The 21,636-nt window shown below is 44.6% G+C and overlaps 1 protein-coding gene across 1 annotated transcript in view; it reads left to right on the top strand.

Annotated features, from left to right (window-relative positions):
- Nucleotides 1-2,935: 2,935 nt before the first annotated feature.
- The window catches only part of LOC126278318 (uncharacterized), a 174,834-nt gene continuing 156,133 nt past the window's right edge, over nucleotides 2,936-21,636 (top strand). The window contains exons 1-2 of the mRNA XM_049978336.1: nucleotides 2,936-3,049; nucleotides 3,201-3,516. Of these exons, the coding sequence (XP_049834293.1) occupies nucleotides 2,936-3,049; nucleotides 3,201-3,516 (430 nt within the window). The remainder of the gene's footprint in view (nucleotides 3,050-3,200; nucleotides 3,517-21,636) is intronic.

The raw sequence follows: 21,636 nt of genomic DNA on the forward strand, positions 1-21,636 counted from the left end.
TTGAGAGGCCAGACAAACGTGTGGTTCCTGAAGAGGGGCAGCAGCCTTTTTAGTAGTTGCAAGGGCAACAGTCTGGATGATTGACTGATCTGGCCTTGTAACACTAACCAAAACGGAGACAGAAAACTGGCGTTCTACGGATCGGAGTGTGGAATGTCAGATCCCTTAACCGGGCAGGTAGGTTAGAAAATTTAAAAAGGGAAATGGATAGGTTAAAGTTAGATATAGTGGGAATTAGAGAAGTTCGGTGGCAGGAGGAACAAGACTTCTGGCCAGGTGAATACAGGGTTACAAACACAAAATCAAATAGGGGTAATGCAGGAGTAGGTTTAATAATGAATAGGAAAATAGGAGTGCGGGTAAGCTACTTTACCTGTAATGGGCTGGGATGCACATAGTCCTGGCTTGAATCCTGTGGAACACGTTTGGGATGTTTCGGAACGCCGAGTTCGTGCCAGGCCTCACCGACCAGGCATCGATACCACTGCTCAGTGCAGCACTCCGTGAAGAATGGGCTGCCATTGCCCAGGAAACTTTCCAGCACCTGACTGAACGTATGCCTGCCAGAGTAGAAGCTGTCATCAACGCTAAGTGTGGGCGAACACCGTATTGAATTACAGCATTATCGACGGAGGGCGCCACTTGTAAGTCATATTCAGCCAGGTGGCGGGATGCTTTTGATCACACAGTGTATTTGCAACCATCTTGCCTCATTTGCTACTTCATTTATACTTTAACGTATAGACATGATCCTATATATTCTCTTAGATGAGAGGTACAGGAAAGGCAAACGTGGGTTTGTAGCATTTGTAAACTAAGAAAAAACTTTTGTCGATGTTGAGTGGACTTATCTCTTTGAAATTCTCAAACTAGCGGGGGTAAAACGCAGGGAGCGAAGTGACGTTTTGAAGTCGTACAGAAACCAGAGATCAGCTACAAGAGTTGAGGGGCACGAAGGGGAAACAGTGGTTGAGAAAGGAATGAGACAAGGCTGTAGTCTATCCCTGATGTTATGCCATCTGTATGTTGAACAAACAATAAAGGAAATCGAGGAAGACTTTGCAAAATGAACAGAAGTTCAGGGTGAAGAATATAAACTTTGCTTTTTGTAAATGACATTATAATTCTGTCAGAGACAGCAAAGGATATGGTAGAGGAGTTGAAAGGAATGGAAAGTCTCTTAAAAGGAGAACATCCACAAAGCCAAAAAAGGGCAATATAATGTAGTCGAATTGAATCGGGCGATGCAAAGGGACTTAGATTAGGGAACATGATACTAGAAGTATCAAATGAGATTTGTTATTTGAGCAATAAAATAACTGATGACAGCCGAAGGAGTAGGATATAAAATGTAGACTGGCAATGTGTTGTGTCCCGAGGGAAGGTACGAAAGAATGCTGGAAGCGCGACAGAAGAACTCACATCTTGCTGTGGGATTCGCTGAGGTCAAATGGTCGTGGACCAAGCGGTTTATCCCGGCCTCGGCTGAGTGGTGCAGAGTACGGAACTCGGTGGGACTAGTCAGGGAGAAGGGTAGAAGTGGCTACCTACCGATGTGATTCCAGTAAACGGAAGTAACCTGACACAATTCTCTGTCTACAAGTCCCCAACTACGATGTCCTAATTCGACAGTTCTCCAAGTCCAGTATACGTTCCATTTTACCCGAGGCTAGCGAAATAAATTACGTGTTAATGAGACTGACGAGACTCATGGGTACGGCACCATCTGCTCACAACTCGTACCGCTCTCTCCGGTAGTGCAGCATCGTCCTGCTGATATGGCTTCATTTGCACTCAGCACTGCTACTACAGGGCTGGCTGCTTCTGCTCTGTGCCCTGGGCATGGTTGACCTCGCGGTTATCACTTGATGCCCTCCTTATTCGGTACACTTGGAACTTTCTTGCGTTATATCTTTGGGCTCTGGGACGGAGAGGCCAGTCACATGCCGTTGTTACTCGTCCCAGGCTGGTTATCGCGGATTCACACATCGGCTCACCTCCTCCGAGTTAGAGCAAACGGGCTGCTGCCTCTCGGTCACGAACTTCTTCTTAAACTGAATTAATGGGTCGGTTGGAATATGTCTTACCTCAGTGACAAATGCCGAAAAAAATGTTTCTGAACAAGAAAAATTTGTTAACCCCGAATATAGATTTCATTGTCAAGAAGTCTTAGGACTGTAGTATTGCGTGGAATGTGGGCGATAAACCTGTCAAGAGGACAATTGAATAGTTCCGACTGTGACGTTACGGATGAATGCTGAAAGAGGGGTGGCGTAAATCAAGCAACTGATGTTGAGGTACTGAAAGTAACTGGGTTGAAAAGAAACTTGTGGTATGAGTTGACTAAAAGAAGGCGTCGGTTGATAGCACACTTTATGGGACATGAAGCGATCGCCAGTCATGTAACGGTGGGAAGTGTGAGGGTAAAAGCTGTGGACGCAGACCGAGGCTCGGGTACATTAGGCAGGCTCAGATGGGCGCAGTTTGCAGTGGTTATGCGGATATGGAGAGGCTCGCACGGGACAGAGTGGTGTGGAGAGCTGCATCGAAGCAATCTTCCTACCGAAGACCGCAACAGCAACATACAGGATATGCGTAGCGCGAATATGGGAAACATATGTGGTAGAAGCAAATAAAACATTCGGTTGGAAAAGACGGTATATTTTTGTCTGTATCGTGAAGCTTAATATAACAAAACCCGTAATTTTGGCTACGCTTACAATTTTTTTCAAAAATCGTCGAACCATTCACGGCTGATCCGCAAGCCGGATAATCCTCAACCGGGTAATGGGCACTTCGGTGCATTTAAAAACCCAAAGACATTTAATTAACTCAACGAGCCGAACGGGCACGCTACGAGCTGGCATTATGTAATTTCGTGTGAGGTCGGTCGCTGCGCCACGAGAGCGGCTCGGGTTGCAGCGGCGGCTGCTAGATGTCGGGGGCGGCGCGGCTGCCCGGCCGAGCGGCCACCCACCTGCTGCCGCCGCGTCCTTACGTAAGATCGGCCAGGCGCAGGCGCAGCCGCAGCCGCAGCCGCAGCGGCCTCGTGAGTCACGGCTTATCACCGGCCGGTTATCGCGCATCGCTCACTCGCACTCCCACCCCCACCCCACCCCCCTCTCCATCGCCGCCAACCGTCCCCGCGCTGTTCGTGGCTGCGGCCCGCTTTTGTGCCTCGCCCCTTTCGTTTCTGGCAGAGACGCGCCACAGCAGATAGAAATTCCGTGCCAGAGACGAGAAAGAGAAAGAGCGCGAGAGAAAGAGAGACGGATGACCTTGGGGCGCGAGTTATACCGATGGCGCGGGAGGTGAACAAACGCGGCGAGCGGCCGCGCTCGGCTGAGCTCGGCGTAGCTCGGCGGGACTCGGCCGCAGCCGTAATGCAGGCCCCGGGCGGGTCGCGTCCGCGGCCAGAGGAATGCGCCTGCGTGCCGCGGCGGCAGCCGCAGCCACGGCAGCGCTGGGAAACTGGCGGCGCTGCAGAGGCGCCGGCGCACAGCAGTGCAGTTTACTGTACCGTAACTTTGTCCAAGGTCTTTCGTAAGCGACGTTTCACAAAATATTTGGCGGTGTACTGTGCTGCTGCTCTCACAGGAAGAAGGCAGAGCTGTCACGAACTAGATGGTTGGCATGAACACTGGGCACGGTCGTACTGGACGTGCTATCTGCCTGCCTTCCTCCGACCTTTGAACTGACTTATCAGCCAACAACTTAGTGTTTCACATGGTCTCCGAACAACGATTCAGCGAGATATTTTTCACATTAACAAACGTTGCCAGAAATGAATCCAGGGGTAAGCAGCATATAAATGTCGTAGGACGTAGCAAGGATCCGGCATTCCACCATCGTGTCGCCGAATCGGGTTCCACTTAGTAAGGGATTCTGTTATTCAAAGTAACTCTTACCTTCGAGCGTAGCCATACCTTAGCTTCGCACGACTTTTACCTAGGCCCCCAGATTCAGATCAGCTACATAAAAAGAAGTTTGACATGTAAGAACTAATTTGTCTCAGCTAAAGACTGGCGAAATACTGCAATGGAAAGGCCAAACACGAAGGTCTGTCACGAATCTTACTGGAACTTGAATTTTAAAGAATAGACAATAAAAGAAAATTCAATGCAAATGATTTTGTAAAATCCGTAATATTTGCACATGACAGGTGTCCTAATTTAGACCTGTGGTTGATTTTGGTTGGCAGCCGCAGGACACATACACAATGCAAAATAAAAGGTAAAGTCCAAATACAATTTAAATAACAACAAAATCTGATGTATAATATTCCTTAACCTAAAAATAACCTGTAATATGTGTATTCCAGGAAAATAATAAAAATAACCATTGACGATGACACAAATGTGGAGAAACATGTTTGAGTGATAAAATAAAACAATAATTTGTGAACTTTCAAGAAGGTAGACCGATCCTTAATTCATTATTATCTTATAAAATATTCGTGAAAGATCTTTGAGAGTCTAATATGGGCCTTAGATTTCTCTTAAACAGAAGAAATTCGACACAAGGTGGCTTGCACTCCCGTTCCACCGCGTCACAACTACATTTGTCACATGTCCTTCACGCAAATAAAAACAAAAAGTGAGTAACAATAAAAACCTAAATGAAATATCAGACCGTGTCAAGGCAGTGGAACAAGTTACAGGACACATGACCGATTCCAAAGCATGGAGCGGAAACTAGGGAGGCCGTAAGGAAGCAAACGGAGCCGGATGTTCACTCTCGGAGCACAAAGCACGAGTCTGGGCCTAATCGCAAGTTCCCTGTGGATATCTCTGTAGTGACGGCGAAACTGGTTGGCGCTCTGGGGGCACTTCGGTTCACAGCAAACAGTGCAGGAGCCGAAGGCGAAATTCTTATCCTGACCGGCTCTCACTCAACAGTCGTGACACTGAAAAACCACTTTGCACCGCGACACAACACCGTCGCCTTTTCTGAAAATATGTAACAAATCAGCGATCTGAGGAATACACATAGCGAAACGTTATTACTTGAGTCAAATGTGTGAGCAGCATTCGCACCCACAACGAGGCCGACCCACTGTACAACCTGGTTTGGAGCCGAGTGGAAGGCTTAAACCAGAGGCTCAGACGATTCTGCGGAGAGCTGGGGTGCAAATTTCTCGACCTCCGCTTTCGGGTGGAGAAATGTAGGGTCCCCCTGAATAGGTCAGACGTGCACTACACGCCGGAAGCGGCTACAAGGGTAGCGGAGTACGTGTGGAGTGCACATGGGGGTTTTTTAGGTTAGAGAATTCCCTCCCTAGGCCCGACAAGACGCCTCCTGAGACGCGGCAAGGTAGGAGTAGGCAAAATGCAACAGGGAATGACAATATTAATGTGCTAATAGTAAACTCCTCCCCCCATGAACCATGGACCTTGCCGTTGGTGGGGAGGCTTGCGTGCCTCAGCGATACAGATGGCCGTACCGTAGGTGCAACCACAACGGAGGGGTATCTGTTGAGAGGCCAGACAAACGTGTGGTTCCTGAAGAGGGGCAGCAGCCTTTTCAGTAGTTGCAGGGGCAACAGTCTGGATGATTGACTGATCTGGCCTTGCAACATTAACCAAAACGGCCTTGCTGTGCTGGTACTGCGAACGGCTGAAAGCAAGGGGAAACTATGCAGCTTTACTGTATGATTAAATGATGATGGCATCCTCTTGGGTAAAATATTCCGGAGGTAAAATAGTCCCCCATTCGGATCTCCGGGCGGGGACTACTCAGGAGGATGTCGTTATCAGGAGAAAGAAAACTGGCGTTCTACGGATCGGAGCGTGGAATGTCAGATCCCTTAATCGGGCAGGTAGGTTAGAAAATTTAAAAAGGGAAATGGATAGGTTAAAGTTAGATATAGTGGGAATTAGTGAAGTTCGGTGGCAGGAGGAACAAGACTTCTGGACAGGTGACTACAGGGTTATAAACACAAAATCAAATAGGGGTAATGCAGGAGTAGGTTTAATAATGAATAGGAAAATAGGAATGCGGGTAAGCTACTACAAACAGCATAGTGAACGCATTATTGTGGCCAAGATAGATACGAAGCCCACGCCTACTACAGTAGTACAAGTTTATATGCCAACTAGCTCTGCAGATGATGAAGAAATTGAAGAAATGTACAATGAAATAAAAGAAATCATTCAGATAGTGAAGGGAGACGAAAATTTAATAGTAATGGGTGACTGGAATTCGAGTGTAGGAAAAGGGAGAGAAGGAAACATAGTAGGTGAATATGGATTGGGGCTAAGAAATGAAAGAGGAAGCCGCCTAGTAGAATTTTGCACAGAGCACAACTTAATAATAGCTAACACTTGGTTTAAGAATCATGAAAGAAGGTTGTATACGTGGAAGAACCCTGGAGATACTAAAAGGTATCAGATAGATTACATAATGGTAAGACAGAGATTTAGGAACCAGGTTTTAAGTTGTAAGACATTTCCAGGGGCAGATGTGGACTCTGACCACAATCTATTGGTTATGACCTGTAGAGTAAAACTGAAGAAACTGCAAAAATGTGGGAAATTAAGGAGATGGGACCTGGATAATCTGAAAGAACCAGAGGTTGTACAGAGTTTCAGAGAGAGCATAAGGGAACAATTGACAGGAATAGGGGAAAGAAATACAGTAGAAGAAGAATGGGTAGCTCTGAGGGATGTAGTAGTGAAGGCAGCAGAGGATAAAGTAGGTACAAAGACGAGGGCTGCTAGAAATCCTTGGGTAACAGAAGAAATATTGAATTTAATTGATGAAAGGAGAAAATATAAAAATGCAGTAAATGAAGCAGGCAAAAAGGAATACAAACGTCTCAAAAATGAGATCGACAGGAAGTGCAAAATGGCTAAACAGGGATGGCTAGAGGACAAATGTAAGGATGTAGAAGCTTATCTCACTAGGGGTAAGATAGATACTGCCTACAGGAAAATTAAAGAGACCTTTGGAGAGAAGAGAACCACATGTATGAATATCAAGAGCTCAGATGGCAGCCCAGTTCTAAGCAAAGAAGGGAAGGCAGAAAGGTGGAAGGAGTATATAGAAGGTTTATACAAGGGCGATGTACTTGAGGACAATATTATGGAAATAGAAGAGGATGTAGATGAAGACGAAATGGGAGATACGATACTGCGTGAAGAGTTTGACAGAGCACTGAAAGACCTGAGTCGAAACAAGGCCCCCGGAGTAGACAACATTCCATTAGAACTACTGACGGCCTTGGGAGAGCCAGTCATGACAAAACTCTACCAGCTGGTGAGCAAGATGTATGAGACAGGCGAAATACCCTCAGACTTCAAGAAGAATATAATAATTCCAATCCCAAAGAAAGCAGGTGCTGACAGATGTGAAAATTACCGAACTGTCAGTTTAATAAGCCACGGCTGCAAAATACTAACGCGAATTCTTTACAGACGAATGGAAAAACTGGTAGATGCAGACCTCGGGGAGGATCAGTTTGGATTCCGTCGAAATGTTGGAACACGTGAGGCAATACTGACCTTACGACTTATCTTAGAAGAAAGATTAAGAAAAGGCAAACCTACGTTTCTAGCATTTGTAGACTTAGAGAAAGCTTTTGACAATGTTGACTGGAATACTCTTTTTCAAATTCTAAAGGTGGCAGGGGTAAAATACAGGGAGCGAAAGGCTATTTATAATTTGTACAGAAACCAGATGGCAGTAATAAGAGTCGAGGGGCATGAAAGGGAAGCAGTGGTTGGGAAAGGAGTGAGACAGGGTTGTAGCCTCTCCCCGATGTTATTCAATCTGTATATTGAGCAAGCAGTAAAGGAAACAAAAGAAAAATTCGGAGTAGGTATTAAAATTCATGGAGACGAAGTAAAAACTTTGAGGTTCGCCGATGACATTGTAATTCTGTCAGAGACGGCAAAGGACTTGGAAGAGCAGTTGAACGGAATGGACAGTGTCTTGAAAGGAGGATATAAGATGAACATTAACAAAAGCAAAACGAGGATAATGGAATGTAGTCAAATTAAATCGGGTGATGCTGAGGGAATTAGATTAGGAAATGAGACACTTAAAGTAGTAAAGTAGTTTTGCTATTTAGGAAGTAAAATAACTGATGATGGTCGAAGTAGAGAGGATATAAAATGTAGACTGGCAATGGCAAGGAAAGCGTTTCTGAAGAAGAGAAATTTGTTAACATCGAATATAGATTTATGTATCAGGAAGTCGTTTCTGAAAGTATTTGTTTGGAGTGTAGCCATGTATGGAAGTGAAACATGGACGATAACTAGTTTGGACAAGAAGAGAATAGAAGCTTTCGAAATGTGGTGCTACAGAAGAATGCTGAAGATTAGATGGGTAGATCGCATAACTAATGAGGAAGTATTGAATAGGATTGGGGAGAAGAGAAGTCTGTGGCACAACTTGACCAGAAGAAGGGATCGGTTGGTAGGACATGTTCTGAGGCATCAAGGGATCACAAATTTAGCATTGGAGGGCAGCGTGGAGGGTAAAAATCGTAGAGGGAGACCGAGAGATGAGTACACTAAGCAGATTCAGAAGGATGTAGGTTGCAGTAGGTACTGGGAGATGAAGCAGCTTGCACAGGATAGAGTAGCATGGAGAGCTGCATCAAACCAGTCTCAGGACTGAAGACAACAACAACAACAATAGTAAACTGCAGGAGTGTCTATAGAAATGTTCCCGAACTGCTCTCATTAATAAACCGTCACAACGCCCATATAGTACTAGGGACAGAAAGTTTGCTGAAACCAGACGTAAACAGTAATGAAATCCTAAACTCAGATTGGAATTTATCCCGCAGAGATAGGCTGGACAGTGAAGGGGGAGGCGTGTTTATAGCGATAAGAAGTGTAATAGTATCGAAGGAAATTGACGGAGATCCGAATTGTGAAATGATTTGGGTGAAGGTCACGGTTAAAGCAGGCTCAGACATGGTAATTGGATGTCTCTATAGGCCCCCGTGCTCAGCAGTTGTTGTGGCTGAGCACCTGAAGAATAATTTGGAAAATATTTCGAGTAGATTTCCCCACCATGTTATAGTTCTGGGTGGAGATTTTAATTTGCCGAATATAGACTGGGAGATTCAAACGTTCATAACAGGCGGTAGGAAAAAGAATCCAGTGAAATTTTTTTAAGTGCTTTGTCTGAAAACTACCTTGAGCAGTTAAACAGAAAACCGACTCGTGGCGATAACATATTAGACCTTCTGGTGACAAACAGACCCGAACTATCTGAATCAGTTAATGCAGAACAGGGAATCAGCGATCATAAAGCGGTTACTGCATCGATTATTTCAGCCGTAAATAGAAATATTAAAAAAGGTAGGAAGATTTTTCAGTTTAGCAAAAGAGACAAAAAGCAGATTTCAGAGTACTTGATGGCTCAACACAAAAGTTTTGTCTCAAGTACAGATAGTGTTGAGGATCAGTGGACAAAGTTCAAAACCATCGTACAATATTTGTTAGATGAGTATGTGCGAAGCAAGATCGTAAGAGATGGAAAAGAGCCACCGTGGTACAACAACCGAGTTAGAAAACTGCTGCGGAAGCAAAGGGAACTTCACAGCAAACATAAACATAGCCAAAGCCTTGCAGACAAACAAAAATTACGCGAAGCGAAATGTAGTGTGAGGAGGACTATGCGAGAGGCGTTCAATGAATTCGAAAGTAAAGTTCTATGTACTGACTTGGCAGAAAATCCTACGAAATTTTGGTCCTATGTCAAAGCGGTAGGTGGATCAAAACAAAATGTCCAGACACTCTGTGACCAAAATGGTACTGAAACAGAGGATGACAGACTAAAGGCCGAAATACTAAATGTCTTCTTCCAAAGCTGTTTCACATAGGAAGACTGCACTATAGTTCCTTCTCTAGATTGTCGCACAGATGACAAAATGGTAGATATCGAAATAGACGACAGAGGGATAGAGAAACAATTAAAATCGCTCAAAAGAGGAAAGGCCGCTGGACCTGATGGGATACCAGTTCGATTTTACACAGAGTACGCGAAGGAACTTGCCCCCCTTCTTGCAGCGGTGTACCGTAGGTCTCTAGAAGAGCGAAGCGTTCCGAAGGATTGGAAAAGGGCACAGGTCATCCCCGTTTTCAAGAAGGGACGTCGAACAGATGTGCAGAACTATAGACCTATATCTCTAACGTCGATCAGTTGTAGAATTTTGGAACACGTATTATGTTCGAGTATAGTGACTTTTCTGGAGACTAGAAATCTACTCTGTAGGAATCAGCATGGGTTTCGAAAGAGACGGTCGTGTGAAACCCAGCTCGTGCTATTCGTCCACGAGACTCAGAGGGCCATAGACACGGGTTCACAGGTAGATGCCGTGTTTCTTGACTTCCGCAAGGCGTTTGACAAAGTTCCCCACAGTCGTTTAATGAACAAAGTAAGAGCATACGGACTATGAGACCAATTGTGTGAATGGATTGAGGAGTTCCTAGATAACAGAGCGCAGCATGTCATTCTCAATGGAGAGAAGTCTTCCGAAGTAAGAGTGATTTCAGGTGTGCCGCAGGGGAGTGTCATAGTACCGTTGCTATTCACAATATACATAAATGACTTGGTGGATGACATCGGAAGTTCACTGAGGCTTTTTGCAGATGATGCTGTGGTGTATCGAGAGGTTGCAACAATGAAAAATTGTACTGAAATGCAGGAGGATCTGCAGCGAATTGACGCATGGTGCAGGGAATGGCAATTGAATCTCAATGTAGACAAGTGTAATGTGCTGCGAATACATAGAAAGATAGATCCCTTATCATTTAGCTACAAAATGGCAGGTCAGCAACTGGAAGCAGTTAATTCCATAAATTATCTGGGAGTACGCATTCGGAGTGATTTAAAATGGAATGATCATATAAAGTTGATCGTCGGTAAAGCAGATGCCTGACTGAGATTCATTGGAAGAATCCTAAGGAAATGCAATACGAAAACAAAGGAAGTAGGTTACAGTACGCTTGTTCGACCACTGTTTGAATACTGCTCAACAGTGTGGGATCCGTACCAGATAGGGTTGATAGAAGAGATAGAGAAGATCCAACGGAGAGCAGCGCGCTTCGTTACAGGATCATTTAGTAATCGCGAAAGCGTTACGGAGATGATAGATAAACTCCAGTGGAAGACTGTGCAGGAGAGACGCTCAGTAGCTCGGTACGGGCTTTTGTTAAAGTTTCGAGAACATACCTTCACCGAAGAGTCAAGCAGTATATTGCTCCCTCCTACATATATCTCGCGAAGAGACCATGAGGATAAAATCAGAGAGATTTGAGCCCACACAGAAGCATACCGACAATCCTTCTTTCCACGAACAATACGAGACTGGAATAGAAGGGAGAACCGATAGAGGTACTCAGGGTACCCTCCGCAACACACCGTCAGGTGGCTTGCGGAGTATGGATGTAGATGTAGATGTAGAACCCGCAGGCATGCCACGGCGCCACGAGGGACGGAGCACTGCAGGCGTGGCTCACTCCGTGTCAGTTCAACCAGTTTGAGAAAATGTTCCAGCTGATAGTCTCAGATTTGACTGAAATTCAGTACACTAATTCTACCATGTGTGGAACACTCATGTACAAAGTATTAGTTTCCCCTGCCAATTAGTTCCAGAATTATGGCTTGTGAAAGGAGGTGGCGTGACCCGGAAATTGCAACCCGCATCTGGCAATCTATCTTCAGACCCAACTTCAGGTCTTAATAACTTTGGAACTATTCCGCACAGTCCAGTGAAATTTTTACAACCCAGTAACATCCACTTAGAGAACACACTCCATGACTCAAAACGCCAACAACATATTTCTGAGGGAAAATAAAAAATTCCAAAATGTGGTTAAAAAAAGTAACATAAAAGGTACATATTGTAGGTGCCCTCTATGCCAAATATAATTAATTCAAAAAGGGTATAAATTTTTTGTGGTAAGCTTAATGTGGCCTAAACACACACAAAACTCATCTTGTCCATATCAGTCACACATACAGAGTTACGTGTACACGAAAATACAAAAATTTAAAAAATTACCTGAAAAACATGGATTTTCTAAGAGTGGTAGCACAAAAGGGACAAGTGATATCCAAGCCAAATTTCAAACGCTGCATAAGTAGGTCATAATATAATATGTGGCAAAATTTTAACTTGCTATTGCTAGGCATTTGTGCACAATAAAAGTTGACAGAGATGTATTTGATTTACGTTTCTTTTAACACGATTTAACAAGTTCAAATGGTTCAAATGGCTCTGAGCACTATGGGACTCAACTGCTGTGGTCATCAGTCCCCTAGAACTTAGAACTACTTAAACCTAACTAACCCTAAGGACAACACACACATCCATGCCCGAGGCAGGATTCGAACCTGCGACCATTTAACAAGTAATAGTGATGATGCAGACAGCTTGTTTCAGAGAAAGCTGCAGCAATTCTTGGGAACCATTAGGCAACAGAAAGTTTTCAGGGACAGAATGAGTCATTGTGAGCCAGGAACAACAAGGGAAACAAGCAACAATTACAGGTTACTCATATTTTTAAGATTCTAGTTCAGACTGGTCAGTAGTGTTGTGGAAAGTCAGTATGGAGGCAGAAGAGTGTACTAGTGGTGCTTTTGTTCAAACAAGTTGCAGTATTGGTAGAGCAAAAGCATCTGAATGTCATAAAACAACATATGGAACAAAATGTGGCAGAATGATTTTTGAGCAGGCATCTATAGCGAATTCTGCCGTCAAACAGTGACAGATACGGAATGCTTACAGGTAATGCACTTTTTAAACTTATCTCTGTTCTACACCAGTATCTCGTCAGTTGAACATATTTCCCACCATAAAGAATAAATATAGTATCTTACACCATTGCCTTTTTCCCGTCAGCTTGTAGGTGTAGGGTAGAGTTTGAGTGTGTGTCACTGGTTTCGAATGGTATTGTGAAATATTTTCACAGAATTATAACACAAGTTGTATGGTACCGTCAGTTTTTGAGTTGTATTGCGCTTTTATGCCATCCTTCTGTAGTACTATGCATATAGTAGTGTAATTAGGCCAAATCTCCGTGATTAATTATGTAATTAGAGTCGATCTTTGCGTCAGTTTCCGAAACAAAATAAATAAAGTACACTAACCTAACCATTCTCTGCCGCAACTAAACAGTTTCTTGTGTTAGAGGGTGCACTTGGGTTTACTATCCAGTGGAATCAGGGTTCAAGTCCCAGAAACGACACAGCCATATTTAATTTCTCATTAATTCCAAGCACCTCTGGTGGTTTAATTGTTTTAGGGTGGTACACTTGGGCTTTCCGCCCAGGGGGACCAGGGTTCGAATCCCAGAAAGTGTACTGTCAGTTTTAAATTCCCATCAATTCTGTGGTGGGGGGAGGGGGTTAGGGTGGATCAGCACAGCCCTGGAACAAAGGAATTCCTGCCAAAACTCCAAATCCCATCAAAATTCGAAATGTCCGCCAAAATTCAAAACTTTCGCCGATACGTTAGGTTGGGGTCGAGGGAGGGAAGGGGGAGGGGTAGGGCCTGGGACTCATGTGCAGGCTGAGAAAAACATGTGACATCATCTGGGGGCGGCGGTGGGGGTCGACAGACATGGGTGGGGGCAGGAGTGATTAACTGAACAATTTAATTAATTTGCGTATCAATTTGATATCAAAATTACACCTGTGCCGCCCTTACCCTACTACTTACAGCTCACCTAACATAAATGTCATGCATTGCTTTCTTCGAGACAATTTTCAGCCTCATTCTGCAGGGGCAACGAAGATGGTCATCCAGCATTTTCGATGGAAAGTGTTTGATCACCTACAATACAGCTCTATAGGACTCCCTCCGTTGCTTACCTCTGCTCACATGAGTCGCTGGCCACGGAGACAACATTTTGGCACAGACAACGAAAGGCAGACCAGCTTAGAGAATTGGCGGAAAGCACAGGCGGCTGCTTTCTGTGACGAGGGTATTGAAAAGTTTGTACAAATCCACGATAAATGTGTAAGTTCCAGTGGCAGCTGTTTAGAGATGTAGCTGGAAAGTGTGGCTAAGTGTTGCGAATAAAAAAATTGATTTTCACTGTGGTTTTCTTCTCGTAACCAAAAAGACCTTACTTTCCGAACAGCCCTCGTATTTCCGCATGGACAGCGCGAGAATGACTATTTAAACGCCTCTGTGCATATCTCAGGTATGTCCAAACCTCCTCCGCCTGTTCACCTCCTCCGATGTGCTGACGACATTGCCTTCCTGGCACTCTATCCTGCCCATCAATGTTCAAGCCCGCCTCGACTACTTCACCACTTGATGCAACCAGTGGCTCCTTCGCATCAAGCCTTTTTAGACCCACACAATCATCATAGGTCCTACCACCCTCTCCTTTTGGCTCCACTATTTTTACCTGACCATTTATGTTTTCCTACCCAACTCACTCCTACCCTGAAATACCTTGGCCTCACCCTCGACTGTCAACTCACCTAGACTCCCGATCTCCTTAGATCTAACACAAAGCCTAAAATAGGTTCCGCTTCCGATAAACCTGCCTGGTTGGGTATGGGGACTGCATCCTCCTGCCATCCTTCACACCTACAAATCCTCGGTCTATCCTATCCTTTGCTGTGGCAGCATCACCAGGGTTTCCGCCCTCCAAATCCTCGAACACCACGCACTCTGCCACTCTTTCTGTACCTGCCTCCAGTCCCCTGCATGGATCCTATATGACCTCATCCCTTTCCCCACATTTTCTCATTTCCTATATGACCTCATCCCTTTCCCCACATCTTCTCATTTCCTATATGACCTCATCCCTTTCCCCACATCTTCTCATTTCCTATATGACCTCATCCCTTTCCCCACATCTTCTCATTTCCTATATGACCTCATCCCTTTCCCCACACCTTCTCATTTCCTATATGACCTCATCCCTTTCCCCACATCTTCTCATTTCCTATATGACCTCATCCCTTTCCCCACATCTTCTCATTTCCTATATGACCTCATCCCTTTCCCCACATCTTCTCATTTCCTATATGACCTCATCCCTTTCCCCACATCTTCTCATTTCCTATATGACCTCATCCCTTTCCCCACATCTTCTCATTTCCTATATGACCTGATCCCTTTCCCCACATCTTCTCATTTCCTATATGACCTCATCCCTTTCCCCACACCTTCTCATTTCCTATATGACCTCATCCCTTTCCCCACATCTTCTCATTTCCTATATGACCTCATCCCTTTCCCCACATCTTCTCATTTCCTATATGACCTCATCCCTTTCCCCACATCTTCTCATTTCCTATATGACCTCATCCCTTTCCCCACATCTTCTCATTTCCTATATGACCTCATCCCTTTCCCCACATCTTCTCATTTCCTATATGACCTCATCCCTTTCCCCACATCTTCTCATTTCCTATATGACCTCATCCCTTTCCCCACATCTTCTCATTTCCTATATGACCTCATCCCTTTCCCCACATCTTCTCATTTCCTATATGACCTCATCCCTTTCCCCACATCTTCTCGACTAACGTCAACTCATTAGTCCAATGTCAAACGTAATTAACACTCACGATAGCTACAGCGCGTACACTTGATATGCATCCTCAAGGTGACTCTATTAGCTCCAATCTTATGCGACTGGCGCAAAATTTTGAGAGACATAATTTTTTAAGTGTAGAAACATGCCTACCAACTTTCGCTTATCTCGCACAACTCCTTCACAGTGTTGCGATTTTTTCCGTCAGTATATATCTAGATTTGGTGGATAGTTGTCTGGGGTACTGATTTTTACCTCGTGCTACATTTGTATTTGAGGAATTCGTAGAAATGGCACAATTTTTATATAAATAAATTAAATTGTTTATAGCTGTATGTAATTGATTGTAAAAGTAACATGTTACAGTTATTACTGGCCTCATCAGGTTTCACATGACGTATATTGCAAGGTTGGTTAATTGTTATTAATTATTTTTATGAATGTAAAACTACATTGTGTGTAATGTTACCCTGACCCAGAAAACTTACTAACAGCGGGACACACCTTTAAGTTCCAAGTTACAAATTAGTATGCATAACTGTACTCGATAACACAAAATACTGAAGACCAGAGCTATAGAATCTGAAGTGGAGGTGGAAGGTGGCAAGTTCTTCCGGCTCCCATTTCTCTCACTCTCATTGTCTAGTTCATGAAGGCATATGCAATTAGGGTGCTCGTATTGAGCTTTGACGACACTTCGATCGATATGTTTATTAAGGAGGGTTGGTAGGGAATGTGTACTAAGTTCTTTAGTAGCTTCTTGTACGGAGTAATTAGAGATGACGGAAATGCGTTTATGTTTTGGATGACAGTTACGGCTGCAGCGAGACGAAGGAAAGCTCGCTGCATTTAAATGGCGAAAAATGCCACTTTGTTGCTGTCACTTCTTGGAACAAGGAGGGTCGCGGACGCAGGTATGTCGGAAGGGCCTGGGAGTCTCGTTGGCTGTCGCTTTCACGCACTTGGCGCCGCCGAACACGGGCCGAGAAATGGGAGACAGGGCAGGCAGGGCCGCACGGCACGGTGCATTGTCCCAGAGACGGAGGCTCTGCGCCGCATTTTTACGACTTGGACGGCCCGGCGGCTTAATAACGTTTCGTGATTGGGCAGAGAGCATTTTCCTGGACCTGGTATCGGCTGATGTTTCTTGTGGATCTCCCCGCTGAGATCCGTATCTACTGAGGTCGTAAAAATCATTCCGCCACGGTGGCCGAAATGGGCCAGTGCGGAACAACGCCTGTCACAATATCGTCAGGGCAGCGTTTGGCACGTCGACTCAGTTCGGATGTTGGTGCGCTGATGCACTGTTGCTGGTCGTTTCAGCTTCTTGAAGGTACTTCACGTGGAGTTTTGACGGAAAATCATAGCATAGAGAGAGAGAAGACAGTCGGGCTGAGACCGTGGTATGAGTAAGATTCGGTCCTAGGCTACGGATGGTGATGGATCGAGTTGTCGCCCAAGGGACATGATAGGCGTTAGGGCGAGCATTCGGGACTTGATTGTGGAGAACGAGACAGAGATCCACCGCTGAGGTCTACACAGAGGTGCACTATCGTCGCACATCACTTCACAGAATCCAGATCACTATATAAGATCTTGGATATATTCGATGTTGCTTATATCAGTTCATCTCCAATATCATTCTCTGGTTGGTCTAATAAATTTATAGTTATTTCAGAAGACATTTTTCCCTTATTCACTTATTCGTTTATGTGGGACTTCATACGAATTACCTTGAAATATTATACGAGATGCGACAACAAAGTAATGAGACTGATGTGAAAAAAAGTTGCTTAGCGCTGTAGTCAAGTTTAGTGTTATCTCCTTCAAAGTAGTTCCCTTCTGATTCCACACACTTTTTCCAGGGATCCGTCATTGATGGTAACATTTCTGGAACTCGTCTTCTGTAATATCGTTCAAGACCCTCGTCACAGCCTTTTGGACATCTTGTGTTGTTTGAAAATGGTGTCCCTCGACCGCAGTTTTGACTCTTGAAATAGAGAACAGACGTACAGAGCGATATCTTGTGAATAAGTTGGCTGTGGTAGTACTGAAATTTGTTTTGAGGTTAAAAACTGCTGGACTGACGGAGCAGTATGGGATGGCGCATTATCGTGATGCAGAATCCAACTATCAGCCATGTTGGCACGGACACAAAGAACTCTTTTACGAAGTCTTTCTAAAATTTATTTGTATTAATATTGGTTAACGTTTTGTCCAGGAGGCACCCACTCTTTGTGAACAATTCCCTTGGAGTCAAAGAAGCACACAAGCATGCATTTCGCTTTTGACTTTGACGTGTGAGCTTTTTTTGATGTGGGTGATCCCGGCGAGCACCATTGCGAACTTTGGAGTTTTGCCTCTGGATCGTACAGAAAAAAAACAGTGATAACACGGCTCAACAATTCTGGAATGATTTCCGTTTTCTCTAACAGATCTGCCGCCACATTTTTCCTTGTTTATCGCTGTTGTGGTGTGAGATTTCTGGGGACTATTTCTGCACAAATCTTTCTCATACCGAGATCTTCAGTTATTATTAGACGAACCGTTTCTCAACTGATGTTCAGTTATTCTGTAATTATTTTCATGGATAATCTTCGATCAGATCGTACGAGTTCACGCATCCTGGCCAAGTTGACATCCATCCGTGAGATTGATGGTCGTCCACTCCGGTCTTCATCTTCAACATTCGTTCTGCCTTCACTAAACATTTTATGCCAACGAAAAGCTTGAGCACGTGACATAACCTCCTCTCCAAAAGCCTTCTGAAGCTTACTGTAAGTTGTCGTCCCGTTTGCACCCAATTTAACGCAAAAAGAAATGGCATTCCGTTGCGCAATATTATGCGGTTCCATTTCCGTGACGAGAGACACAAACACGTGTTAACTTATTACAGCACAACTCACGACTGAGCTGTTAAATCGATCTGACGCTTGGACTAGAAGCAGCTTATAGAACAAGGTCAAAGATATTGTGCCTACGCAAGCCTGCAGGGTTGCCATATCTTGCAATGAAACTCAGTCTCATTACTTTATTGTCGCACCTCGTACGTTGTGTCAGCTTCAGCTTCACAGCTAAGGGCCACTGCCAGTTACAAGTAAACTTTCTGTTGCATGACATTCTACAGTGGTGTAACTGAAAGGAGGTTCTGTGTCATAGGATACTCTGGGGCTACTTCAGTAGAGCTACCCCCATACCTTCCACCAAAAAAGATGTGATGTATAAATTGTTATTCCTTGTCAGGATCTAGAACTTTTGATACCTTTTGTGATGCACTCACACCAATATTGTTGAATTAATATTGTGTGTAAACATGCAACTGTCAGGACAAGGCTTTGCTATGTATCTGGATTTGCAGTCAGTTATTTCAGTTTAATTACTTGTTAATTTTTTTCATGTAACAGGATTTCAAGTAAAAGGGCAACAGGGGTATTAGTGAGTATTGTTAGTAAGCACATGTTCACGAGAAAATCTGTTCACTTTTGATTGACTAGTCCTAAACGTATTGTTCTGCTAAGTGGGTTATGCGCCTTGGGGATAATCCATGGGAAACCTCTCATGCCTCACCTCCCCCCCCCCCCCCCCGCCCACCTTCCCAAGCCCCTTTGGAAACACCCCTCACCGATTCAAGTTCACTTCCAAGCCTGAGTTATTCGAATACCCCACTCACACTCTATAAATACGATTGACTAATTAATTAAATCCGTCAATTAACTAACCCCTCCCCCTCTGGTAAATCCCTCAGCCCTTCACCTCTCCTACACCACCTAAAAATTGGCGGAAAAAACACTCAGTTTACTGGTCATTTGGCAGTAAATCGATTACAGAGTATGGAACACAGTTTAAACAATTTCTAGTAGACAAAGCATGTGTGGAATATTGTTTATTTAAACAGTTTATGAGATACACAGCAGTCTTTGGAATATAGTTTATTTATCTATCTAAAGATTTTGTTGAGAATCTGACATGAGTGCATGCAATACTCTTTATTGAAACAGTTTGTGGTTGACATGGCAGTATGGAATATTTAACAAAATGCGGCGCTTTTTTAATCTGATGGCGCACTGAAACGCAGAGTGGCCTTGGTTTATATTTGCTGTTGGAGTCAGGGATGTTGCAGCACTTCATTTTTCATCTTCCTCACTTTTTGAAGCACAATGGTGTCTAAGCACAGACAAGAATGTCGGAACAGTTACATATCTAAAAGTTTATGACATATTTCGAAACCCACAACACATCGTGAAAAAAAGAAAAAGAAATAGAATTCGAAGCACTGTCTTGCAGACGAGTAAAGTAGTTGGTATTTTCGGTGAATTTTCGATGTTCTACAAATGTTCCGAAGCCACAATGGCGAGTGGGGGACAGAATCCCACCTGTCTGAACGAGAGGAGGCTGGTCTGTTTGGAGCTGTCTCTGAACACTCGAACAAAGATCACACCACATTGGTCTCAGACGACACGGAACTCTCTGTGGAGACATTGCACTGTCTCCATTTCATCTGAACCAGTCCGTAGAGACTCATACCCGTACCCCACCCACCCGCCCACAAAGGATGTCTTGTGACTCTCTGACGCCTTGGAACTTGCTGTGAATGGAGCATTATGATTGGTTCTTACAGCATTTAAACGCCAAATTGCTGCTGCCTGTGTGAGAGCATTGTCCCTCACTTACTGAAAACGAACGATTTACGAGAAGTTCAGCGGCAAACTGTTTTGTACAGATCGAAAAACATACAGCAGCTATAGCGCTGACAGTTAAACGCTGCCGGCCTCTGTGGCCAAGCGGTCCTAGGCGTTTTAGTCCGGAACCGCGCTGCTGTTACGGTCGCAGGTTCGAATCCTGCCTCGGGCATGGACGTGTGTGATTCCTTAGGTTAGTTAGATTTGCGTAGTTCTAAGAATAGAGGACTGATGACCTCAGATGTTAAGTCTTATAACGCTTAGAGTAATTTGAACCATTTTTGAGTTAGAAGCTGCAGAAGGTGTCTATTGACAGTGCACGGAATGAAGTGGCATCTGGGGTCTCCCGCATTTGTGTCTATCGTCAGGGCGTCGACACGAAGGTCAGTCACGTTCTAGTTTCAGATCACGTTACTAAATACCATTGACTACGGACAGGATATGGGTCTCCTTTCATCTCGCGGGCCCCAAAAAAATCATCCACTGACCGGGAAATTCCAGGCTCTCTTCCTGTCTCCGTGCCTCTCAAGAGGCTGCTCTGTGTTTGTCTGTGTGAACCAACGTCTCCAAACACCCACACGGAGGTTCTCATCTTTCTTCAGGATACTGAGTTCCTATTGGCTAATGCTGGAGACAAAGGGAGAGCTGACACAATGTCGATATCAAAAATAGATTGGAATAACCCTTTTAGACTACCCTATCGAAGTAATTGTTTAACCATTTACAGGACCCAAATACACAGCTTAAAACACTCACCTCCACCTTGCGATGATTCTTCTCCGTAATGAAACACACTTCCAACGTTTGAGTACCAGACGGAGGCGTTATGCAAATAGAGTAATGAAATTTCCGTCACAAATAAGTAGTACCGCTACATATATGTGAGGTGTAATGAGCACAAACACGCTAGTACAGCACAACGTCCCCACTACACATATCTGGTGAAGAAACTCGTGCCGGTCACACAGACTGGTGACCACGAAGAGCGCGCCGTGGACCGTGGGCCGGCCGCCGGGAGCCGCGGCCGCGCCGCCATCAGGAGCAGCGCGTCGTCACGCTGGTCATTTCCGCAGGACCCCGCTGCCTTGGGCGAGGTCAGACAGGTCGGCGCATTCTTTGTGCCTAACCGCCCGTCACAGGCTGAGCTGAATCTCGGCTTCCGATCGCCGAAGCCCGGTGGTCACTCTTGAGGCGAGCGGCGGAGCACCACTTCAAAACAGACACCTCGGATGTATACAGTAGCTCTGACTACTTGCACCCTGACATAGTCCCGTGTGTCTCCCCCCCTCCCCACTCCCGTTTAAAAATTTGACTTCACCAAATCCGCGACAGCGATGTCGCTAACCATACACCTCGAATTTCTCACGCAAAATGTAGATTTCTCCCCTTTTATGCAAGTTATTTCCGAAGACAGAGTAAATAGAGGCATACACGTGTTT

This window comes from Schistocerca gregaria, chromosome 6 (assembly GCF_023897955.1).
Source record: "Schistocerca gregaria isolate iqSchGreg1 chromosome 6, iqSchGreg1.2, whole genome shotgun sequence".
Taxonomy (NCBI): Eukaryota; Metazoa; Arthropoda; class Insecta; order Orthoptera; family Acrididae; genus Schistocerca; species Schistocerca gregaria.